The 27,048-nt window shown below is 41.3% G+C and overlaps 1 protein-coding gene across 2 annotated transcripts in view; it reads left to right on the top strand.

The window, feature by feature from the left end:
• runx1 (RUNX family transcription factor 1) overlaps nt 1-27,048 on the top strand; it is a 215,778-nt gene that overhangs the window by 167,121 nt on the left and 21,609 nt on the right. The window contains exon 6 of one of the 2 annotated variants that reach the window (XM_048541506.2): nt 9,526-9,717. The exons of the other annotated variant lie outside the window; for it this stretch is intronic. Coding sequence (XP_048397463.1) covers nt 9,526-9,717 — 192 coding nt within the window. The remainder of the gene's footprint in view (nt 1-9,525; nt 9,718-27,048) is intronic. 2 annotated transcript variants of the gene reach the window in all.

Raw genomic sequence — 27,048 nt, 5'->3', positions numbered from 1 at the left:
GAATGTTCAGCAAGATTCTTCTGCCCATATCCTCACTTATACCAAGGTCTATCCACCCATCATCACTATACTCTCTGACTCACAGTGAGTCTTACAATATGTAATAGACAATAAACAATAGGTGCAGGATTAGGCCATTCGGCCCTTCGAGCCAGCACCACCATTCATTATGATCATGGCTGATCATCCACAATCAGTATCATGTTCCTGCCTTATCCCCATAACCCTTGATTCCACTATCTTTAAGAGCTGTATCCATCTCTTTCTTGAAAGTATCCAGAGACTTGGCCTCCACTGCCTTCTGGGGCAGAGCATTCCATATATCCACCACTCTCTGGGTGAAGAAGTGTCTCCTCAACTCTGTTCTAAATGGCCTACCCCTTATTTTTAAACTGTGTCCTCTGGTTCTGGACTCACCCATCAGCGGAAACATGCTTCCTTCCTCCAGAGTGTCCAATCCTTTAATTATCTTATACGTCTCAATCAGATCCCCTCTCATCCTTCTAAGCTGAATTGTATACAAGCCCAGTCGCTCCAATCTTTCAACATATGATAGTCCCGCCATTCCGGGAATTGACCTTGTGAACCTACGCTGCACTCCCTCAATGGCCAGAATGTCTTTCCTCAAATTTGGAGACCAAAACTGCCCACAGTACTCCAGGTGCGGTCTCACCAGGGCCCTGTACAGCTGCAGAAGGGCCTCTTTGCTCCTATACTCAATTCCTCTTGTTATGAAGGCCAGCATGCCTTTAGCTTTCTTCACTGCCTGCTGTACCTGCATGTTTGCTTTCATTGACTGATGTACAAGAACACCCAGATCTCGTTGTACTTCCCCTTTACCTAACTTGACTCCATTTAGATAGTAACCTGCACTCCCATTCTTGCCACACCAAAGTGGATAACCACACATTTATCCACATTAAACTGCATCTGCCATGCATCTGTCCACTCACCTAGCCTGCCCAAGTCACCCTGTATTCTCATAACATCTTCCTCACATTTCACCCTGCCACCCAACTTTGTGTCATCAGCAAATTTGCTAATATTACTTTTAATGCCTTCACCTATATCATTAATGTATGTTGCTCCAGCAACATATCCATTTTAAGTTTTCATCTTTGATTTCAAATCTCTCCGTGGTCATGCTCGTCATGATCTTTGATATCTTCCGCAGCCCATAGAGCCCATCTCTATTTCTCCACTTTTGGCCTATTGCACATTCCCAATTTTTAACATTCCACCAGTTGTGGCTGTGCTTTCTGCTGCCAGTGACCCAGAATGTGAAATTCTATCTCTGAGCCTTTCTATCTCTAAGCTTCCCTCTTCTTTGAAGACACTTCTTAAACCTGCCACTTCCATCTATCCGAAACCTTCTTATGTGGTTCAGTATCAAGTCTTGTTTGATGGTCTTCCTGTGAAGTACCTTGGGAAAGTTTACATTGAAGACAATATATAAATGCAAGTTTAATTGTTGATTTCATAGTCCATGATGATGTGGATATGAACCCAAAGTTATTTAGATACTGGTCAAATTTTGAAGGTTTGTGCTTTAAGTTTCAGATTTCAGGCAATTCTCAATCTTTTTGACAAATTAATCACAATCTGCAGTTACGATTATAACATATCAAGTTTTTTGGATTTTGTTGCACTCCTTGTTTTAGGAATTTTCAGGGATTGTCTGTTTCTTTTCTCTCCTGAAGATGCTGAAGCATTATAAGGTACGGTTTGCAGAATGAACAATCATCAGTCACATCACCAAATTAGCCATCTCTGTTTTGAGTATTAGCATGCCATTAGACTATAGGAGTTAACAGTATTATTTTCATTCACTTGAGCAAACACTTCCAACAGCAGGTGTAATTGGTTAGAGGTTCCTTTTTCCATGTTGTGTACTTTTCTATTACACTCAATCTAGGTTTTACTGAGAGTATATTGTCCTAAGGGACAAGGATGTCTGACTATAATGTCTGAGATACGCTGTTGCAAATGAAAAATTAAACCGGAGACTTGTTTCCCCCTTCAGTAGGGTCAAAAAAGCTCCTGCACTAATACTAAAAGAAAATTGAGAAGTATTTTACTGGATTGGTCAACACTTCTATCAAAACCAATACCAGCAAAAATATATTGATTGGTCACTCCTTTATTTGCTATTTATTGTTGAGAATTTAATGAGTTAAATGAGCTCCAGGAGGAATGGGAACCTGTCAAATGACTTAAAATCCCATCTCAGTAATGCAGTGAACTTTAGATAAACAAGATTGTGCATGTAGTTAAGATGATGTAAAATGCAGGAAAGGTTCCAGGTCTGAGATGGAAACAGGATGTGGTGAAATCACACTGTATATTTTAAAGGGTGAAAAGTATAGCCTAACACCTTAGTCACTGAATTCCTTTCTACAGTTAAATTTGGACATCAGGTGTGGTGGAATCAATGTATCAACCTAATTTCACTTCATCCAAGACACAAATGGACCCAATTCACATTTCATTGTTGAAATCAATACTCACATTGCTCACAAATGTAGCCCAGACCTCGCTAGATCTCTCAATTTCCCTGCTCTTCCATTCCCTGCTCCCATTATGATTTTCCTATTTTGACCAAGCAAGTTCAGTGCAAGCTTCTAAAATTATATTTAATCGTTATTTCTGGCCAAATATCTCACTGCATAATCTGTAAAAGACTGAAAGCTGTTGACCTTTTCTATTCTCACTGCTCTTGTAGAGTAGTTTGACTTGAACAACAAAAGCAAAGAATTAAATTTCTAATGTGCAACATCTGTAACACATTGGTTAAATGTGTGCATGTCTTATGAAGAGCATTAAAGGTGTTTGTGGAAATATTGAACAGAGGAACTTCACACCCAAAACTGGACTTTGGCTGAGTGAAGTGACTTATCATGTACAATCGTTGTTGCAGCAATATGAATAACCTGTTATAATAGCATCTCCTTTAGAGGCTGCATCACAGACAACATGTGGATAAATAAGTTACGACATAAGTTTCTTTATTTGTGCTCTGCACATTGAGTAGTGGAAACTGCAAGTGTATATCAGAGTATTAAGACAGAGAATCACATCTCTGTTGTCTAACCCATCCAATTTTAAGAAGCCCACTGAATTTTCTTACCATTAATTGCAATGGATGGAAAATTAAGTGACTGTGTGATGGGTGTATAATATTCTGTGCTCAATGTTTCAATACAGACTCATCATGCGCTTTGCTCCGTGTTAAGCGAGTAAAGGTTGTTGAGTTGCTACATTGTACCAAAAGGATTATAATACCAATTAATTTCTTTACAACTCAGTGCCACCCTAAAAATGCAAAGAATGTATTAATGCAAGGCAAGTTTTAACTGCTTAGTTTAAGGTAGCTGAATCTTTCTCTTTACTGGTATTCTAGAAATGCTGAATCTAGTCCCAGCAAACTATTGCTGTCATGGGCCAGTTTGTCTCAGATTGCAAAATCCCAATGCTGCCAATATGTGCCAAATCCTTTATAACTACATTTATAACACATACAACTGATAAGTGACTTGCTGAGATAGTGTTGAGACTTGTGTACATCACTGCTCAAACTCAATGATGGCTGCAGTCCAAGTAAAGGCTGTTGCATATAATGTAAAAAAATATTCTGAGTGTTTATGTGAAAAGCCATTAATCCCAAACATGCACGATAATCAGTAAATAAGACCCACTTGGAGAATAGAAGGCCCACAAACATTTTTTTTTACATTCAAGAGGTTAATTCTGAAAATTAATTTCATTTTTATTCATCCACTATGCCCATATAGTTATTAATGAATATATAGCCAATTGGTCATATGGTACTTGAGAAGTGCTGAGAAAAGAGATATAAATGAAATCCTTTGCCTTACATTTGTCAGGCCAGATGCAAGTGTATTTCATTTCAAAGGGAGCAGAAATGTTGATGAAAGAGTGCCAACTGCTTTGCAAGTTGGCTCCAATTGGTCAAGGCATTGTCATGAGGAACGCATAGGGAACTAATGTTACTCCTCACTCTATTTAATTCAAAAAAAGGTGCATCACCAGGCAAGTTCTCTCATCTCACAGAGAAGAGGGACCATAATTAGCTTCTAACAAGTGTAAGTGATCCATATTGAAAGTGTGATTGATAATCTTAAACTGATATTGGCATAATTCTAAGTACACTTGGGACTGTTCAACAAGTACTATTTAATCTCAAAATCACTGTTTCAAATGGAGCCTCAAGAATCTCTCAGGTGCTTTTTTTTGCCCCACACAGTGATGAGGGAGGAAAAAGTGTAACTTGAGGCAATTTCAACTGTTATCAACTAATTTGAAACAACAGGCTCAACCTTTAAAGCTTTTTACATAGTAACTAAAAGGGGCCAACCTGTGCATATCTTGCATGGGAACCTTAGGCTTCAGCACAGCTTTGAAGACACACCGCCCATAAGACATACATTTTGCTACAATAGGCAGCACTGATTCACAAATCAGACCTGACTGTTTTTTTCAAGTCTGTATTCAACATGGAAGAAAAGCATGTCTGTTCAGGATTGAGAGTCGCTGGACTGAGACACAATTTCTGGTGACTCACCACACCTCAGGAAAGGAAAGGTCTTAATTTCAACTGACTTTAGCAAATAGCATCCCTTTGATTGAGTAATGCCTGATATTTGAGAACTTCCAGTTTTAGTTTTACAATCATGTACACCCACACACAGCAAAGAATTTTGCATTTGAAGGCGCCACACTTCCTGCCTTTTTGATACTCCTGCTTAGAACAGCACAATGATTGTGGAATCCTCGCTTCTCCATGGTGATGATTGTTTGCTGCCGACATAAAGGAGAACTTCTCCAGATATTGCAGTGAGCAATGAAGGATTCTGACTCACTGTTCTTTGCATATGCAAGTGGCCACAGTCCTTTCATGGTCTTTTGATTAGAAATGCAGGTATTTTAAGATCTTTCTTGGTACGTCACACTCTATAGGTATTCTAAATGTGTCAAAGCAGGGAGGATGACAGGTGGCACTTCACCCAATCAGATTGAAGAATCCTGACTGAGATACGCATTGTTAATAGACTTATCCTAGTTAGAGCAACGGCACCATTGCAGACAGGAATCGTATTCAACTCATCAGCAAGTTGTGCCAAGGCTCTACTGTGGAGGTCTGGTCTTAATATCCCACTTCCAAGTTTCCCAGCCAGTCAGGGAGGTCGGTGTCTAATGCACCATTCTGTCCAGGGTGTCCTCTAATTAAAGGGTTCAAAACCTGACTTACAAGGGCTGGTCTTCAGTTGGATAGTTGATATTGCACTGTGTGGCAATGAAGAGGATAGCTGAGATGTTGATGGTCGTGTCCCCAACATCTCCTCCTCTTCACCATCCCAAAGTCCTGCTTTGGAATCTGAAAGACTGCAGTGAGGTGAACTCTCCCATCGAGACGAGAAAGGAAGGAAAATATCTCTAACCAACAGACATAGCTGGAAATAGCCAAAGAAATGCAGTCCTTTCAATCTAGAGCCAGCATAGCAAGACGACCCAGGACCTCACGGGGGTATGGCGTTACACTTCTAGGTGCCAAATCCCACCCTCTGACTTGCCCAACATTGTCATGCACAGGCTTCCTCTGGATAACTAACCTTGCAGTTAGTTCCTGTTGCCCTCCAGGCATCGTACATCCACATTTCAACATCCAACGTTGATGCTCATCCTCATCCTATTTGCCTCTTTCACCGGCCCTCAGCTCACCCTCAACTACTGTTTTCCTTGCCTGTGTTCCACACAATCTACCTCTCACACTCACAACCTCTGTACTTTCTGTCCTTCTCTGCAGCTTTGGGGAGAGTTAGGGACTCAGGGAAAGCAGGAGATGGGGATGGGTGATCCTCCAGTGATAAGGACTTTAGTGGTCACTGACACTGCGTTCCGCCCTGCCCCAGTGGGATGGAGGTCTTCTTCTAGGAGACTGCATGTGTCAGCAGCGACTTGCAGAGAGAGCCTGAGCTTCTTGAGGTGCATAAGCTGGTGGCAGGGGGCTGATCCTCTATTGCTATAACCTTTGACAGGATCTCAACTCTTTCCAGCTGGATCTGGACCTCCATCCTCTCTGCTTTGTGAAGGGATGTGTAGTTCAGGAGCAAATGGTGCATGCTGCTGCTGCTGTAAATAGCTCACACAAAGAACAAAAACAGCTTCTCAATCAATCATGGCTAGAGGTCCACAGTGCAATTGATTACAACCATTACAGTTACCAATTTCTTTACAGAAGCTCTTCCCACTATGTTGTCACTTTGACAACTCTGGCTGGATGCAGACACAGTGTGGAAACCCTGTGCCTAATGGGAAACTATGGTTAAAAATGTTCATACTTGCTTTTAAGTCATCATAACCCATTTCCTGCCAGATCTACATGTCCCTCTAGTCCCTGTAGGACATGGAAACTATCTGAGGGAAAATGGAAAGAGTGTAGGACAATGCTAGATCCTTACCTGTCATCAATATCAGAGACTTTAGCATCCTGTCTGCACAATATCCTGCCTCCATTTTGCTTGAAAAATTTTGCCTGCTAAATTTAGGTCTTCCCTATCAAAATCAATGCACAGTCATGCACAGAAAGGAAAATAAAGTGAGGGGAAAAGAATGAGATGGAGAAAGACAAAGATAAGAGGCACAATCAAACAGCAAGTTTGTGATTTGTGCATTTCAGACTTTTGTATTTTACTGGACTTGGGGGAATGCTTGAAGACGATGTTGATTTAATCCATGATGTCAGTAAGCGCTGATTGCCTTATCATTAGTTCTGCACCAAATATATTGGCCATTACTTTCTCCTTTTCAGATTTGTCATCACCATTGTATAAAAGACGTTGAGTAAAAAGTGCTAGATAGAACAGACCTCATGGCAAAGAAAAATGAGTCAACACAGGGAGGTGCCATTTTAACAGAAGTTAAGTGACAGTTAACAAATTGAGAGCAAGGCACTTACAACAGATATGACTGAGATATGGCCCAGTGGATAATTTTACCACCAAGAACAGTACTGAGCCTTCCAGACCAGGAAGATCTCAAGTTTGATCTCTGGCTGATACTAAGTTAGCTGATGCAAGCCAAGGCAACAGTGGCTTTATATTTGCTTCAGTGATCTCCAGTAAAGAAAATTAAATCGGACCATTTTCCTCCTTCATAACGCCACCCAGTTAAATCTCACAGAATACATAGGGGCGGAAACCTAATGAAACGTTTTGGTCAAATAACCTTCTTATCGCCAAGTGCCAGATTTTACGTAAGATTGCACAGTTAAGCAAGGGAATGACGGGCTGCATGTTACCTACTTGTGGACCTTATGAGTACATGCCTTCAGAAAGAGAAAAGGGGAGAAGGAAGAAAATATTTAAAAATTACGTAGAGAAAGGGTTGACTTCACACACAAAGAAATCAGGCCACTGTGTACATTTATCATGAAGCCAATGAAGAGATTAAAAAAAAGTTATACAAACAGACTATCATTGGATTTTCACAGTAAGCTGCAAAATACAAAATTTTCTCAGGAGAGAGGTATTGCATCAGGTAATGGAGATCATATTATTCTGTTGCTAATGTGATTCAGTGCTCCTTTAAGAGAATGGAGTGGAACTTTTATTAGGTAAAGATTGAGTGAGTAAATTGAAAGAGCAGTTGCTATTCGGGTTAGTGGTAAGAATCCTGACCTTGCCTTAGGGTCTGTCCATTAAGAGGTTGCAGGTACTGTGGCTGTGTTAGTTTATATTCATCAAAAGTGTTTCCATGTAATCCAAATGAAAGCATTCGCTTTTTTATGCTTTATTTTAAAGAGTAAGACTGATATTTGGTTTAGATAGCATGTGGTGTCTGGAGTATGGCAAACAGGAACTGCAAGCTTGATGTTGTGACCTTTAACCCGTCTCCTTGATGCAACTTGACAAGGAGAGGCAAAGTCAGCTTTCAAAACCACTCAACTATCAACCCACTTACCTAATTCCTACTAGGGCACCTACTATACGAAAATGCCTATTGGAATGCCATGCAAATGGCAGAACGCCATGCACGTAATCATATTTTTTTCCCATCCTTTGTCCCAGAGCAATGCAAGGTATAAGAGAATACAAGATAATAAAGTGTGAAGCTGGATGAACACAGCAGGCCAAGCAGCATCCCAGGAGCACAAAAGCTGACGTTTCGGGCCTAGACCCTTCATCAGAGAGGGGGATGGGGTGAGGGTTCTGGGATAAATAGAGAGAGAGGGGGAGGCGGACCGAAGATGGAGAGAAAAGAAGATAGGTGGAGAGGAGAGTATAGGTGGGGAGGTAGGGAGAGGACAGTGACCTATCCCCTCCCTACCTCCCCACCTATACTCTCCTCCCCACCTATATTCTTTTCTCTCCATCTTCGGTCCGCCTCCCCCTCTCTCCCTATTTATTCCAGAACCCTCACCCCATCCCCCTCTCTGATGAAGGGTCTAGGCCCGAAACATCAGCTTTTGTGCTCCTGAGATGCTGCTGGGCCTGCTGTGTTCATCCAGCTTCACACTTTATTATCTTGGATTCTCCAGCATCTGCAGTTCCCATTATCACTGACACAAGGTATAAGGGAAGCCTGTTTGGCATAGGGCCTTCCTGTGTCTGATGGAGAGGTCCAAAGAGGCCTGTGCACCTCGTCAATTTGTTTCCAGATTGCAACAAGCAATCCCTGCTGGAGCAAATCTGCCAAAACTATCCCCTACACCGTCTCCTCTACGTCTGTTATGTAGCCCATTTTAGCTATCCAGAGCAACCCAGCAGATCTCATTCACTGCAGGGAATGGACCTGGATTCCGCTGGAGCAAAATGTTTAATTCTTATAATATTGACATGGAAAAATAAAGATGTCTGTCAAGCTCACACTCGTGTATTGACTGGGAACCAGATGCTTAATAACTCAGTTCTGAATCCGGACCCTCCCAGATTCTGATTTGGATTATGCCAGACCAAATATCTGAACAGACGTTTCTTTTTTCTCACTCATTCTTGGTTTTGGAGGATGCCCAGAAAAACACCTGAATTCTGGCAATGTGTAAACTGGCTGGGTCATGACTCAGAGCCTTCCCCCTCATCATCGTATGACACAATCCTGTCTCCTTAAATTAAAACAACAGCAAAAGGAAAATGGTGGGTAGGGAGATAATAGCTTTTTTCCCCGATAAAGTGGTATGTGATCTTGATTTTTTTTTCCACGCATCCTTATATGAAAACTGGATTTAATGTTTTTTTTCAAGTTTTAAAAGATCCAGGCAATGTTTGCCAATTCAAGCCAAAGAATAGTCATACAGTAAATGAGCCAAATTCACAGGAAGTATATTTAAAAAATCATTTTCATGAGTATTGAAGGAATGAAAGAAAGCTAGAGTAAAAAAGAAAAAAATTGGAACTGATTTTTCAGCAAAATCTTTGTTTGAAGTTCTAATCATTCAGCACAAATGATCGAGACGTTATTTTCCTTTTTCCTTTAAAGTAAGACCGAATGTTTTCCTGTGTCCTGCAGGACATAGACAGAAGTTGGAAGAGCAGAGTAAAAATGCCAGCCTGGCCTTCTCAGAACGGCTCAGTGAATTAGAGCAGCTACGTCGCTCGGCCATGAGGCTCAGCCCTCATCACCCCACTACCGCTCCCAACCCGCGGCCCTCACTGAATCCCACAACTGCCTTTAATCCTCAGGCACCAAGCCAAATTCAAGGTAGGTACTTCAGAGCTATGCAGATTGAGGCACGGAAAGACTAGATTCTCTGATAATTCTTTTTTTTTGAGTTACTGTGTTGAACTACTTTTTTTAATGTAGCTTTATGATCTCTTATAATAACTGCAGCTTTCATGATATATCTCATCAATTGTATTTCCTGAAAGGTGATGGGTAGAAATTACCATTAGTGATTTTTATCATGCATATACTCCTACGGAATACCTTTCCCCGTTACTTTCATGGAAAGGAATTTGATAAGTGTGTGTTAAATGTTGCCACGAAAGCTTTATCAAATGTAATTTCTATCCCCAAGACTCAATTGCTCTTATTTATTCAAAATGCTGAATATTGGAAATACAAGCACAAAATGCTGAAGAAACTCAGCTGATCTGGCAGCATCTGTGGAGAAAGCAACAAGAGTTTGCTTTTTGAGTCTGATATGACTCTTTGAAACTAAAGAGAGAAAAGTGATGGGTATTATGCTGAGAAACAAGTGAAGAGGAATAAGTAGAACAGAAGAAAAGGTTGGAGAGTGAGGGAGGTTAAATATCCAACATGTCACAGAACAAAAGACAAAGGGAGTGTTAATGGTTGTAGCAAAGTGAGATGGGTTTAGAGTAGGTGTTAATAGGAGAACATGGGCCAGGTCTGCAGAAAGCTAAACTAAGAAAACCAGACATTGTGAGGATTGAGACAGGTGGAGGAAACAAACTGAGGGTTCAAGGTCTGAAATTGTTAAACGCAATGTTGATTCCAAAAGGTTGTGAAGTGCTTAAGCAGAAAATGAGGTGCTGTTCCTCCAGCTTGCTTCGGACTTCACTAGAACACTACATCAGGCAGAGGACAGAAATGTGAAATCGCTGATGGATTAAAATGGCAAGCGCCTGGAAATTCAGCTGCTGGTCTAGGTGGAGTTGCTTTGCAAAGTGATCAGTTGGCCTGCATTTGGTCTGTCCAGTGTAGAGCAACCACATTGTGAGCAGTGAATATATTTGACTAGATTGAATGAAGTGCCAATCAATTGTTGTGTCACCTGAAAGGAATGCTTTGGGCCTGTATTTCTTTCTATCTAGTCCAGTGTATTTCCTGCTCACAACACTTCTCCTTGACACTGGGGAGACCAAACACAGACAGGGTAACTGCTTTGCAGAACTCCTCTGGCTCTGCCTGCAAGAAGTACACTGACCTCTGGTCACTTGCCATTTTAGAGCACCATCTTGCCTTTATGATTGTCATCTGTCTTAGGCCAGCTACAGTGTTTCACACTACAGTGTCCCTGGTTTCCTGAGAGCAGTTTTCTAAAGTATAAAGTCATCACTTTTCTGCTTCTCTCATCATTTCTGAAGAAGCTTCACACTGGACTTGAAACATTGACAAATCTGTTTCTCTCATTGCAGACACTGTCAGACACCCTACTAAGTTTCTCCAGTGCTTTATGTTTAAATTTTTACCAAATTCCTCAAATTTTGAATGATCATTTAGCCTACATAGAGAGTAGAAACCTTGTAGATAACAAAAACCTCATATGCTCTTATCAAGTTACTCACAATTAAAGAATGAAACTATTGTATTCCTGGAAAGATCAATTCATCATAACCAATCTGACAGCAATACCTCCAACCTTCATTTCTACCCAGGGATTTTTACTATCTGGCAAATTTCAGACTGATCAAGTTGGGAAATGATTGTTCTTCTAGTTTGGGTATTAGACTAATTCTGTTAAACACGGAGTAAAGCTCCTTCTCATTTTCCCAGCCATACTCCTCAGCCTCTGATCTCTGAAAAGTGTTCCCTCCTGCATTCATATTCTGTTCCCAAAGCAGGAACAACACTCACTACTCACTCTGCAAAGTTTCATGCAAGCCCTGTCATCGGGCATTGTTTCAGCAGCATTATCTCTAAAGGATCTGTGCTAGAAGCAGCAAAGTTGTTTAACTCGTCAGATCAAAAGTCTCACTGAGGCGCACTGGTAAACCAGATTTTAACTCATTCATAAACCAATTCACTTGCACAGCAGTAAACTCAGGCACAGTGTTCAAACCTGGAAGTATGAATTAAGAAGTAAAAATTAGATTTTAACCAATGTAGAGAAAGTGATTATTACTTAATAAGTTATTAAAAATTCACTTTGTCCTACATTAGTCTGAGCTTTGTTAGCTGTCTAAAGTACAGAACTATTGGTGAAGTATTGCACATGGACCGTATTGCTGCCATTTCAATGCCAAGTCTATCAGCGAGGACTTCAGTAAGGCATCCTAACCAAAGGCAAGATATCACTGACAGCAGCATGTGGATTCCCAACTTTAACTGCACATATGCAGCCATCAGAAATTGCTGCCACATTTACCCCATAATAACAGCAAGTGCTAATTATTTCACCATTGTAAATGCAGCTACATTGGCCCCTTTTACATTCCCCACTCTTGCCACCTTCCAAAGAAGTTTGATGAATACTCAACCTACAGAAGCTGGGTTGAAACTGCTCATGAAAATGTCACAGTAGATTTAACAGTATACAAACACATAGTAAGGAAATTCCTCTGCTTTGCTGGTATTTCTCTATCCGATGTTCAGGAAGCAAGTGTAAATGAGGTTTCTGATACACTTTCAGTAAAATAATGTCAGTGGAACAGAGACAAATTCAAAGAAATACCCAAACACAATTCCTACTTTTTCAAATCGGCCTGTTCGGACATGTTACAACACACCTCTAAGGTGATCGCATCCTGAAGGTGGGACTTGAATCCTGACCTTCTGGCCCAGAGGTAGGGCTTCAAGAACCTCTAAATATTCCTATCAACTTTCAAACCAGTGACATTTTGTATGTTAAGTGAACATGAAAACCCTTAAACTACAGACACACAGCTGACCAAGATCAGAATGCATTTAGTGAAGTGACACATGGCTGCAGAGCACTAAGATTCAGACTCTGATGTTAATCACATTCAAGCACACTCCCTTGAATTCCATCGTGTATTCACACTGATGTATTTATATAAGTTGCTGCGGTAGAGGTGACTGACTAGCTCTTAGTTTATTGGACTTATTCCAGTATCAATGCAAAACCTCATTTGAGCCTTGTGCAGGTGCTAGCTACAGTGTCTACAGAATAAAACAGCAATTTTATTTTGTAAATTCAGAGTAAACATATGAAGCAAAGAGTAAGGCTACTAACAAGTTGACTAAACTACAGTTTAATATAATTTTACTGTGATTTTCAAATTTTGGTGGAGAGTGTTTAATCCTCTCCTCTATTAAGGAATTTGACTGTTTCAATTGGCTCCAGACTATCCTTTGATACTTGAATCAGTTGAGTTACCCTAAACCGAACTTTCACTGTGTCTTTGTCTCTTAGTGATAAACTGCTGCAGTATAGGAACAGCTTCTTCACCTTATTCAGTGCTTCTATCATATCAAAGGTATGGCTGAACAGTAGGAACATGATTACACATGTTGCCTAAGAATCAGCTGGCAGATTGAAGGAACCTGTTCCACAACCTGTACACATTTTACTACAAGCTGTATTATTTTGCTGCTTAACTATTGGATTAGGTGTTCAACCTACAGCCTTATGTGTGTATATTTGTATTTATGTAATCTGTATGCATGTGAAATTCAGCCTATAACAGAAGATGTATGATTCACAAATATAGGCCTCAGTTTAGTGTACCTACGCCCCGCACTCCACCCCCACTGAGATTGGTGGCAGAGACATTTAATCAGGTGGGAGCATGGTGGTCGGTGGCCCTGGTGTCTTCCTGCTTTTCCCTCAATTAAGCTCAAGGATGGCATTCCGCAACCCCCCCCCCCCAACCTTCAACCAATCTTTAGTCGGCAACGAATGCTCAATTAGGCAACTCGCCTCACTGCGGGTGTGAGATATCACCATGCAGGGAGCCCAAACGAAAACAAAACGTCAAGCGTCCAGGAGGGGTTGCTTTTTCAAAAGCCCCCAGTGTCCGATTGAGGGACACAGCACCAGGAAGCCCTCGGAGGGCCATGGGCCACACGAGCTGCTACCCCGCTGCCACGTGAACATTACCCTGCGATTCCCCTTCAGCCATCACTTACCTGTGGCTCTCTCACGGATTTGGGTCTCAGGTTATCATAGGCTTGGTGTGGACTTGTTGGGCCGAAGGGCCTGTTTCCACGCTGAAGGGATTCTATGACTATGATAAGGTTGGTGCAGTACAGACAGTAACCACCACTTTGTCGGAGGCGCTGCTGAGCAATGAAGAACAACTATTGCTGGTGGAACTTAAGCTCTCACTGTCTTTAATCCCTGGGAAGGCCCACCATTGACCATTAAGTGACACCTTATATGACTGGCCTTCCTGAGAAAAGCAAAGCTCCCTAGCCAGCGGGCAAGACCTCAGTCAACTGCAGTAAGTTCCACCCATGACTGGCTGCATGTTCATAGTTTTGTAATTTATATTCAATACTATTATTTATTCTCTCATTGAAATCTATTTATTGTCATTATATAACTAAATCATTGCTTTTGGTATTCTGAATAAAGCAATTGGAAGTAACTGTGGGACAAAATTTCCATACAACATAGACTTTTCATTGATGCGTGCTGAGACAAGTGGAGCTTGTGTTAAATGCCAGCCTGCTGTTTCTGCTAATGCATTGAAGCAAAAGCACCTGCCGATTCAATAACTCAACCAAACAGGTTGTTACCTGGTTGTGGCAGCAATTGGCCACCACATCACACAGGTTGGCAGATAAAAGGTGGCTTTGTCTCCAACTCAAATCGTCAGACACTTTATTCTCATTATACGTAAGCGATTTAATTTGATACCTTGTTTTGATGGATTAAGTTGAGAATTTTCTATGAAGCTTTGTGCTGCCTTGCATTGACTGTCTTCTTTTAAGTACATCCCCCCCTTTCCATTCAAATGGGTTCATGACCAGGAAGACTCAAGTACAATCCTGTCCTCCCTGAACCTGACTGTGTTATCCCAACTCCAAAAGTATTAACGTTCACAGGAATTGTACATTTTCAGTCATTTTTGTATCACTTGAACCCTGGCTGTATTGTGGGGTGGGACTGATCCGTTCAACAAGCTGGGTGACCAATAGATTGGCTTTTTATAGCCTGCAAGGTATGGATGAGTCCCTGATTCCATTTTAGCTGTCCTACTGTTAACAATTCACTAAAAGAGTCTGAGTTGCTGCAGCAACATGTATGTTGTAGTCCAGAACTATGGGTAGTGATGGTGGAGATTTTAACATTGTTTCCTTCAAATGGCTAACCAGGAACATCTCCTCTTCTTACCACCTGCCATTGGGGTGTGATGGACGGAATTGCAGTCCGGTGCTCAACTTGTTTGGTCACTTTAGGGGAGCAGGTTCCTTGACTGTCCAGTCTCAGGGTTGGACTCAAAAGAGGCAGGGATGCCACAGAGAAGCTCTGGCAGCCTGTAACTGTCCTGGAGTGGTTTGCTTTATTTTCCCTAGACACGTCACACAGAGGGTAATTAGTACTCAGCTTCGCCTCCTGGGACCAGGGGGTTAAGGTGGATGGGGATGCATGTGCCTGCTACCCATGGAGCAAGCCCTGAGATGTTGGTGCCTGATGGAGGTCCAGAGAAGCAAGCTGTCAACTAGAGTTGCCCAAATATTGTTCCAGCGTTCACATTGGGAATTGTCCCTGTCCAGTTTCTGGTCAGTGAGCAGGAGAATGGGAAACTGTATGTCAATGAGACAAGAAAGTGCAATAATAAAGGTGTCTCTACACACTTGCAGCTCTTGCAGCTCACTAGCAAGAAAATGATTTCATCATCCACACTCAGTTGATAACTGGGATTTTTTGCTTTTGACAGCAGGAACCTCCTTACTGCCAATCCCTTGCAACTCTTCCAAGTTTCTCATCAATGCCACGTGGTGTATGGTCTGGGAAGATTCCATGTCTAGATGCCCACACCAAGGGTACAATTCTTCCGTGCACTTTGGTAAAGCTAAAGGTATTCAAGGGGCATCATTAGGCTCTTGTAGCCAAGAGGAGACCCTTCCGGCAGATTTGCACAAGCCAAAGGTAGCACTTTTCTTGCCCTTGACCCTGTTGTGAGACCCATAATCAGATATGAACAATGTTAGTTCATGAGCCTTCTCCAAGCAACACACAGGCGATCTGCTTTCCCAGCCCATGCCCAAGAATGTTGTCCTGGAGCAGGAATACATTTGGGGTGTCTTCCTAACGCAGCTATTCTCTTTATATCACCTTGACAACTGTTACCCGCGCCATCCCCATCCTCCCCCAAACCCACTAATTCACCACCCCCAAAGTTTAAATTGTAATAAAAGGATAATAAGCATGGGGCCCTAACAGTGAAAGGTGCATTCACAATGGGTGCTTAGAAAGAATGTCAACTCGGTTAGTGGACGCAAAAATCTGATTTTAAAGAGACATTTGGATATTGGGGTCATTCCCACCAGAATGGAAAAAAGATAGAATTGGAGTTAAGAGGTTTCTGTATTCGTAAAGGATTTTGATGGATGAACAAGGAAAAGTGATTTTCTCTTGTTTTGAAGTCAGTTAGAAACAGTTCTTATCTAGAGTCATAGAATTATACAGCACGGAAACAGACCCTTTGGTCCATCTCATCCACATCAACTAGTTGTCTTAAACTGATCTAGTCCCATTTACAGCATTTGGCCCATATCCCTCTAAACCCTTCCCATTCACATACCCATCCAGATGACTTTTTAGCGTTGTAATTGTACCAGCGTCCTCCACTTCCTCTGGCAACTTGTTTCGTACACTCACTGCCCTTTGCTTGAAAAAGTTGTCTCTCAGGACCCTTTTAAATCTTTCCCCTCTCACCCTAAATCTATGCCCACTAGTTTTCGACTTCCCTAGCCTGAGAAAAAGACCTTGGCTACTCACCATATCCATGCTCCTCATGATTTTATAAACCTCTATAAGGTCACCCCTCAGTCTCTGACACTCCAGGAAAAAGCCCCAGCCTATTCAGCCTCTCCCTATAGCTCAAACCCTCCAACCCTGGCAAAACCCTTGTTAATCTTTTGTGGACCCTTTCAAATTCAAAAACATCCTTCCTACTGAAGGGCAACCAGAATTGTATGCAATATTCTAAAAGTGGACTCACCAATGTCCTACAACATGATGTCCCAACTCCCTCACTCAATGCACTGACCAGTGAAGGCCAGTGTACCAAATGCTGCCTTCATCAACTATCTACCTGTATCTCCACTTTGAAGGAACTAGGCCCCTTTGTTCGGCCACGTGCCCCAGGGCTGCAGTCCTGCCCTGATTTCCCTTTCAAAAATGCACCTCACATTTATCTAAATTAAACACCATCTGCCAACCTTCAGCCCTCTGGTCCATCTGATAAAGATCCCGTTGTACTCTGGGGTGACCTTCTTCACTGTCCACTACACCTCCAATTTTGGTATTAACTGCAGGCTTAGTAACCAGACCTCCTATTTTCATATCCAAGTCATTTAAACAAATGACCAAAAACAGTGGACCAATCACCGATCCATGTGCCACACTGCTGGCCACAGGCCTCCAGTGCTGTACGACCACTCTCTGTCTCCCACCTTCAAGCCAATTTTCTATGCAATTGAATAGCTCCCCCTGGATTCCATGTGATTAAACCTTGCTAACCAGTCTACCATGCAGAACCTTGTTGAATGCCTTGCTGATGTCCATTTAGACAGCATTGAATGCTTTATCACAGGAAGAAATTGAAGTATTTGCATTGCATGAGGGAAGAGTAAATACATTTGAACTGGAAGAAGTTTCAGATTGCTGGAGGCCAGAGTCTAAACTGAGAGTATGAGGTTACTTTTAGATTGTTCTAGCAAAAAGCTCGCACAAACACGATGGGCCAAATGGTATGAAACTATGAATGCTGTGTTGGGGTCTGAAGGGCAGTTTCTTTCAAGATCCATGAGTTAAAATGAACCATATGGACTTACTCATTCATATTTAACTTGGTCTTAGTAGCATAGAGCTGCTGGCACCCATCAAATGAAACAGTAAGAATCCACACTGTTAGGAGAGGAGAGATAATTTGGAAAATACATTCTTTTTTAATTCTGACAAGATAACATACACATTTTTTGTATTGCTTATTCAGTCTCAATATGTTTTGAGTTTTCAGAATATTTTAAAAATGTCTTAATAAAAGGATTCAGATTTTATCTGTAGGGTTTTTTTATTTGAACAGAGAAGTAGTTTTGAAACTAATATTTTCACTGTGCTGACTTCAAATTGGATAATTTAAATCATATGTAAGAAGAGTAAAAGGAGCAGATTTATTGTAAAACTGCTATTGTCTTTTATGAATAGACTTGCAACAGTTATCTAAATTAAAGCAAGCTACTTGTACCAGTTGGACAAATACATTTATGGAAAAAAAAGCAATGTATTATTATGGCACATCATAACTTCAGGGTTACAGGAAATTCAGTGTAACAAGCCACGTTTTGTTTTTCAATAAGTGTTTAAAGCAATGTACTGTATTGCACTCTGTTTTTGTGATCACTGTGGTGTTGAATATATTGGATCTTTGATAAGATTGCACATTTACTGTTTTTGATAGCATATGGGCTTGAGAAGTAAATCCCAACCCCCACCACCTGTCACCCCCACCCTGACCACCACCCCTTGCCCCCCAACCCTAAGTCATTTTTGACAAAGGAGCTAACTTTGCTGGGATATGGGTCTTACAGTGCCCTGACACTGCATCCAAGTGTTCATTTCTCAAGTTATCAGTGAATGTTGGCAGGCTATTTTGTAGCGGAGGACAATGTAGCCAAGCCTCATCCTTTCTGCATGCACACTTCCCAGCAGAGGTTTGGATTGCAATCAGAAAGTTCTGGCTAATTTTTTTCCCACTTCCAGAATAGGAGTGTTGAAACTAGTTACAGCAGCCAACAACTGTTCTCATTGAGTTCAGCTAACTCAGCACTGCACCAGAAATTGGAACTGGGTCTTATGGTCTATATGACACTCGGGCACATCGCACTGTTCATTCAATGAATCGCAAACACAGTGTGGAGATTTGTTTTTCATCCTTATTCTGTGTCTTTTGTGCTGACACTTCACGTCAATCTGTACAGCCATGACTCAATACCAAGCAAAAAAAAACCCAAAAAACTGCAGATGCTGGAAATCAGAAACAAAATCAGAAATTGCTGGAAAAACCTAGCAGATCTGGCAGCATCTATGGAGCGAAATCAGAGTTAAAGTTTCTTGTCGAGTGTCTCACCTGCAGTTCTTTTTTGGTTTCTTCTAAAATATTTAGATAGCAGTAAAGCACCCTGGGACATCTGAAGACAGTGGTTCCCAAACTCTTTCCCACTGTCATCCCATTTCAAGACTTGAAATTTGTCATGATCCCTCGGTCAGTGGTGTGTTTGGCAGGTGGAGGGGATTGCATGGCGAAGGAAAGGGTTTATGAGGGCAGGAATAGGAGGGTTGGCTATTACTACCTCAGAGCTTGTGACCACAAAAGTATAGCTTGCAATCCCACTTGAGATCCTGATCTCACTTTGGCAAACCCTGCCTTAAGGTTTTACAAGTGTTTGAAAAGTTGAAGACTTTGTGTAAACACCTGCTCTTGTCTTGGTATGAAATGTAACTAATCTCCACCAATAGGACAGTTTCAGTGACTCACTTTCACTTCCAGAGTTGAACTCCAAATATATTTGGCATTTGCAGGATGTGTTGCACAAATTAAACTGAATCAGATCCTGATTTTGTTGTATCGCGCAAATATTTGTCTGCAATTCTTCTCTATTATTGTGCCAGAGCTATTCATCAATTTATTGAAAATGGGTTAGCATCTCTATTAGAAAGAATTTCTGTCAAATGAGTTTGTTCAGTTCATACCTGGATCCACTGATAGTAGTTTCAGGGCTGTAACCTTCAACACATTATTCTGAGATTCAATGAAGACCATTTATTCAGTTAATGATGTTGGTACTATTTATGAAAAGAAATTCTTGCAATCATTTTCTTAAAAGCTAAACTGTATAGAAAGGTTAAGTTGCAAAAGAGAGAAAAATAAAGTGACATGATGGAGTCAGTAGCGTACTAGTAATGCCACTGATGGAGTAGTTCAGAGACCCAGAACTAATACTCTCAGCTTGAAGGGGACTCATTTAACTCTATTGCATGGATGAAACCAAATAAGCATGGTCCGACCTTTACAGATAGTCTGCAGACTTTTGCCCAGGAAGCTGCCTGTTTGCTGGTACCATCTATGCCTGATTAACATACATATGTTAAGCTTTAAATTGTTGAGTCTCTGACTGCGCTGCAGCAGCACCAAATGGTTGGTGCATGTTTTAGCTCAGAAATTTGGCTGAGATCTGTGCCTTGGCTCCTGATCAACTTAAACCTAACACCTGTCTGAGACAATGAGTGTCTTGTTCGTTGCCTGTGTTATAGGGGTCACACTTGCAGTATTTGGAAAAGATGCAAAAGGAGAAAGGGAATTAAAATTAAAATCATAAAGTAAACTGGCCCAAAGTTTTAAGATAAACCTCTTAACATTTTGGAATATCTGAAACACGATACAAATGGGCTAAATTAAAGTTACTGGGGAAATGCAAAGAGTCAATTATGAATGAAACAGTCAGCTTTCTTTTTGTGAATCTGACTGAGGTGGATTTGAAAGCAATTATACATGTATACAGTGAAGCCAAACATTTCATCATCAGATGGTCGTTTTAGTCCCTGCATTTAATAGAAGCTAACAGCAGTTGAGGTGAAGACCTTGGCTTTCCTCACAGGCCTGGAGGAAGAATAAATATGAGACACTTCTATCTGTTTGCCCTGGGGTGAGTAGGGGCATCACATGCATGAACCTTACAGCATGTTTGTGATACACTGATTGCACACTGATTGTGCTACTGATAGCAAGGGTGTAAGTTTCATTACATGAACAGAATACTTTGAACAGACAGTAACAGAGAAATGTTTAGTTGGCTTTGTAGGTTACTGATCAATGTTGTACATTCCTTGCCTAATATTGAAATAAAGATGCAGAGTCTATTCAATAACTACATGCTCCAGCACTTGTTTAATGTCACAATGGAATGATTATAAAGCCTACTTTAATCTTGGCTCAAAGAGTAACCGTGAACTGTGAGAAGAGAGTATAATCTTGCTTAATAGATTTGCAGTTACTTATTTGATGATAGTGGGGCAAAAAGATCCCTCTGAAGAGGGAGGCTGTGTGCTGTCTCATTCTCATCCTTATTTTCATAAATTCTTGTACTCAAGCTGAAGTGAAGTCAAATAGCTGGAACATTTAACATTAAACAGTTGATCCTATCTCAGATGTGTTCACAAGTCAAGTTAGGGTCTGGAGGCAGTGTCTTCTGGTGCAGGACATCATTGCTCTTCCCAACTCATGCATTCCCATCGAAATTATAAATATGTACAATGATCAGGGTTCCAGGACATCAATGAATCCACACCATAATCTCTAACAGAACAGAATTTCGTAAAACCAGGAGAGCATCTCTGAGGAACCATCTTCTAGGACCTGGCCTATAGCTTGAAATTTCTGTAAGACCACTTCTAATTGCTATTGCTTCCTTCAGTTCTTTTCTACCCACTTGCTGTTGCAATTTGTTTTTTCTAATCTCCTTTCTTGTTTCAAAGAAGTTCACAATTTGCCAGGACACTGTTTCACAGCCACTAGTCCCGCTCCATATACCAAATCTAAGTACAGATGACTCAACTGTAGGAAATGCAAACTCCAGCATACCGAGACAAACTGGTGGAGTGGGCAGATGATGGCCGACAAGTTTCAATGCAGAGATGTGTGAGGTAATGAATTTGGAAGGAAGAATGTTGGAAGACATTATAAAATAGCAGCTCCAATTCTAAGTGGGCTGATGGAGCAGAGGCTGTAGATATGCACAGATCATTGAAAGTGGTATAACAGTTGGAGGGAGCAGGAAGTAAACGACACTGTGTCTCTGGCTTTATTAATTGGAGCATGGAGCAAAAGAGCAAGGAGATAATGTTGAACTTGTATAAGACTCTTGTTATACCTCAGCTGGAAGTCACATGATAGGAAGGATGTGAACACGTTCTTGAGACTTTAAAGTGGCTTTCAAGAAAGGTTTCAGAGATGAGGAACTTCAGTTATGAGTAAAGTCTGGAGAAATCCAGACTGTTCTCCTTGGATAGAAGAAGGCTAACAGGAGATCTGACAGATATTTTCATAATCATGAGCTGGCATGATTGAGTAGATAGGGAGAAACTGTCCTCCCACTTAAAAGGAACAAGAACAAGAAACAATAGCTTTAAAGTCATCTGCAAACGAAGCAAGGATGAAGTGAGAAAAATGTTTTTCACTCAGCAAGCAGCTAGGGAATGCACTGCCTGGAAATGTGATGGAGGCAGATTCAATTGAGGGATTCAAGATGGCACTAGGTCATTATTTGGATAAAAATAATGTCCAAGAGTACGGGACAAAAAAGGAAACTAGCATTAGGTGATGATGCTTATTAGATGAGCTGGGGCAGGCATGATGGCCAAATGCCCTCTTATTGCACTGTAAGTGCTGTATGTCCTTGCTTACTATGGTCTGCTTGTGCTGCTTGCAAACAAAACTTCTCACTGTACCTAAGTACGCGTATCTACAATAAATCAAACCAAATCAAAGTAACAGTTCTGTGACAGTGTAAACCTTGACTGCAAGCATCAACAAGTGAGTTCACTGTCAAATCTCAAACTGTTAGACCATAAAACCATAAGACATAGGAGTGGAAGTAAGGCCGTTCGGCCCACCAAGTCCACTCCACCATTTAAATCATGGCTGATGGGCATTTCAACACCACTTCCCTGCACTCCCCCCGTAGCCCTTGATTCCTTTTGAGATCAAGAATTTGTCAATCTCTGCCTTGAAGGCATCCAACGTCCCGGCCTCCACTGCACTCTGCGGCAATGAATTCCACAAGCCCACCACTCTCTGGCTGAAGAAATGTCATCTCATTTCAGTTTTAAATTTACCCCCTCTAGTTTTAAGGCTAGGGTCCTAGTCTCCCCGCCTAACGGAAACAACTTCCTAGCGTCCACCCCTTCTAAACCATACATGTTCTCAACTAACATCCAGACCCGTGCACTTCCAATAGGGCATGGAGACAGCTCTCTGCACAATGATTAGGTGCTGGCCCTAATGAATCCTCTTTAGCCCCAGTTCCTAATACTGAAGTCAACTGGAAAGAAAACAATGTACCACATCATTTTCACATCAAAGAGACTTCAAATCGTAACCAATGAGTTATTTTTGAAGCACCATTGCAGTTAAGAGTGCAAACGCAGATGCCAGCTGTGTAATTTTACTTTGATGTGATTGGTTCCAGGAATGGGGAAATATTGGTGATGACACAAGAGGACTTCATGCTCTTCTGTGACTTACACAACTGGATCAGTTTAGATGACCTGTCAAGGAAGGGGAGGGCTGAAGGGGAACAGGCTGGTCTCCTTGACTGTATTCAGCACTATTTCTGCTGCTTTAGATAAAATGCTCACAAGTGAGGTTTGGACCGAAGTGTTGCTTCAGACCCACTACCAACCTAACGCCAAGTGTGTTCCTAGCAGCGGACTTTTATACTGCAGGTTGACTTTATTGGGATCAAACCTGCTTGGGCTCATGCTACCCCCTTTACAGCTCAGCAGCTGACTGGTATAATTTGAGTCCGAAGCAAAGTTTCATTCTCTTACATTATAATTAGAACGTTTTCACAAGGGCCATGTTCACGCAAAGTATTAAGATTCTCTGCAAACTACAAATAACTATACACAAGGCCCCTTGGAGAAAAATCGCGAGAAAACGTATGATCAAGGGGCCTCATGCAATGAGTCTACTCTTTAGACCAGTGAACTGTCAAGACTGAGGAAATGAGATAACACGGTGTGAAGCTGGATGAACACAGCAGGCCAATTCCTGCTCCTCTGATGCTGCTTGGCCTGCTGTGTTCATCCAGCATCACACCATGTTATCTCAGATTCTCCAGCATCGGCAGCTCCTACTATCTCTGTAACACTGAGAAAATGTCAATTTATGTGTGCATATTGTTATTTTCTATATGTTAGAGTGCCATGCGTGTTGCTACAGACAAGCAGTAGTGCAGTCAAATTTGGAGGAAAGCACAAAGACACTATCACAAACAGACATGAGTGAAGTTAATCAACTTAATTCACTTTATGTGTATTGAATTACCAGCAATCGTATCCGTACAGTTATAAATACATCATTCTTAACCAATCTCTTGATTATAAATGAAATGTTTGCTGCACCCTTCAATAAGCTGTTTTTCAACCAGAGAGCTACCAATATTAAACTATCTGAGCCACTATATATGTATCTAAAAAGTTAGAAGGACTCATATATAAGATTTCTCGGTGCTTTCCAACCATTCTGGTTAACAAAACATTTCATCAGAAAAAGTGACATCAACTGTTTAATCCAAAAAAGACAAGACTCACTATTTTCTCCGGAGGTACAGATGATGGCAGAGGGACGAGACCTAAATTGGCAGTTCGCACAGTCAGGGACTGCTGGACTATGAGGATGAGATATTAAACAAATATCAATGCCTTCTTCCAAAGAAAAATATCAAATAGGAATAAAGAACAGATAGCACGTATTGTCTCAAATATCACACGTCAGTTTTCAGTCAAGAGCAAAAGTCAAACAACACCAGGCTATAGTCCAACAGGTTTATTTGAAAACACAAACTTTCAGAAGCTAGTGTTTTCAAATAAACCCTTTGGATAATAACCTGGTGCCAGGTGATTTTTGATCTAGTCCAACACTGGCATCTCCACATTATTCAGTCTAGAGCAGCAGATACATCCATTGCAATCAAAGTAAAGGCAAACATTGAATTTATATTGTGTCTTATTGTTATATAGGGCAATGGTTCTGAAGAGGTTAATGATCAGATTACATTTGCTCCACCTATTCTACCAATATCACACACTGTCTGTGGACAGAGTCAAGGAGTTCTACTCTAGATTTCAGAAGGAGCAGATGTATCTGTACCAGTTCCCTAGGATCCAAGTAATTATGCCTGATAACAATGTGGTTGTACTCATTGCTATCATGTAATAAACCTTTGTCTCTTCGAAAGGTGCCTCATCTGTGAATTCTCCATAGTGGTATATTCTCAATCACCATACACTAGATAGGCCCACACAAAGCAAATAAGGGTTGGTGGCAGCAAACTACCCCAAATAACCCATATCCAGTACCACACACTGGCAGAAGTGGCTAATACCAAACGTTGTCAACAAAATACCACACTGATCACGTCTCACAGAGACAGCTCAAAACGCTTTAAGCATAATGAATTACTTTCAAGTACAGTGACTGTTGGCAATGCTAACCCAACTTCTGGTTGGTAGGCAATAACCAGGTTGAATTGACCCTCCCTACCTCCCCACCCACACTGTCCTCTCCACCTATCTTCTCCTCTATCCATCTTCGGTCCACCTCCCCCTCTCTCCCTATTTATTTCAGAATCCTCTCCCCATCTCCCTTTTCTGATGAAGGATCTAGGCCCGAAACGTTAGCTTTTGTGCTCCTGAGATGCTGCTTGGCCTGCTGTCTTCATCTAGCTCCACACTTCGTTATCTCGGATTCTCCACATCTGTAGTTCCTACTATCTCTGAATTGACTCACCTACCAGTTTATTCTCTTTGCCTGAGGGGAATTACTTTATTGTTGTTCAGCACCACCCTATCATGAGGCAGCTCTGAGTGGGAAGTCACTCTGTGAGGAATCCTGGTCAAGCATCCAACTACTTCAACATAAAAGATGTTTATTGACAGGCATGTTCAGGTCAGCCATAATGTAACTGAATTAACAACTTACTGCTATCATGAATGTGAGTGAGTGAGGCAGATATATTCTATAAATTTACACTGCAAACATTTGGGACCGAGACTGCGCCTGTGTTGAATACTAGTGCATATTTTGCCTAAACTTTGCCTCCACTATTTTAAGGGCGGTATTCACCCACTTACTTAATTGGATTAATGACTATAATAAAAAAATACTGAGGAGAGGTGTTCCAGACAAACACCCCCACAGAATGATTTCGAGGCATTTGGTAATTGGCAAGGAATTAGCAAAGTAGTTTTCTACACGCGCAATATGAATTTAGTCTGATAAATATGGAGTATTGGGCCAATGGTGAAGTTTTAAATCAAATTCTTCATTACTGTTATGACAGATTTAAGAATGAATTAACTACAGTGTAGCACCTCATTCATACTGTGGCTTTTCAGCTAATGAATTACCCCTGATAAACAGCTACTATTTAATGTGAGAAAATGAGGCAGCTAAATTGCACACAGCAAGGTCTCACAGAGAACTGTGAAATATATGTAGTGCCATCCTGGAGTCATCAAGAGTCATCAAGTCATACAGCTCAGAAGCAGACCCTTCAGTCCAACTCATCCACACTGACCAGGTTTCCTAAATTGGACTAGTACCTTTTGCTTGCATTTGGCCAATATCCCTCTAAACCCTTCCTCTCCACGTACATGTCCAAATGTCTTTTAAATATTGTAATTGTATCTGCCTCTACCACTTCCTCTGGCAATCCGTTGCATATTCATGCGGAGTGGAAAAAGTTGCCCCTTAGGTCCCTTTTAAATCTTTCCCCTCTCAACTTAAGTATCAGCCCTGTAGTTTTGGACTCCTCTACCCTAGGGAAAAAGCTTTGTCCGTTCACCTTATCTATGCCCCTCAAGATTTTATAAACCTCTATAAGGTCACCCCTCAGCCCCCAAGCTCCAGTAAAAAGCCCCAGCCAATCCAACCCCTCCTGATAGCTCAACTCTTCCAGTCTCAGTAACATCCTTGTAACTCTTCTTTGCAGCCTTTCTAGTTTAAAAACGTCCTTTCTGTAGCAGTGCAACTAAAATTGTATGCAGTACTCCAAATGTGGCCTTACCAATGTCTTGTATAGACATTACATGATGTCCCAACTTCTGTACTCAAAGCTCTGACCAGTGATGCTAAGTGTGCCAGACACTTTCTTCATCACCCTGTCTACCTGCACCCCTTGATCTCTCTGTTCGACAGCACTCCCCAGCATCCGACCATTAACTCTGTAAGTCCTGTTCTGGTTTGTCTTATTAAAACGCAACACCTCACATTTCTGTAAATTAAACTCCATTTACCAGTCCTTGGCTCATTGGCCCAGTTGATCAAGATCCTGCCGTACTCTCAGATAACTTCTTTCACTGTCTACTGTGCCACCAATTTTGGTATCATTTGCAAATTTACTAACTTTGCCTCCTGTGGTCTCATCCGA

Source organism: Stegostoma tigrinum, chromosome 12 (genome assembly GCF_030684315.1).
Source record: "Stegostoma tigrinum isolate sSteTig4 chromosome 12, sSteTig4.hap1, whole genome shotgun sequence".
In the NCBI taxonomy this organism is placed as follows: Eukaryota; Metazoa; Chordata; class Chondrichthyes; order Orectolobiformes; family Stegostomatidae; genus Stegostoma; species Stegostoma tigrinum.
The sequence above is the reverse complement of the archived record's forward strand: the minus strand, read 5'-3'. Positions and strand labels throughout refer to the sequence as shown.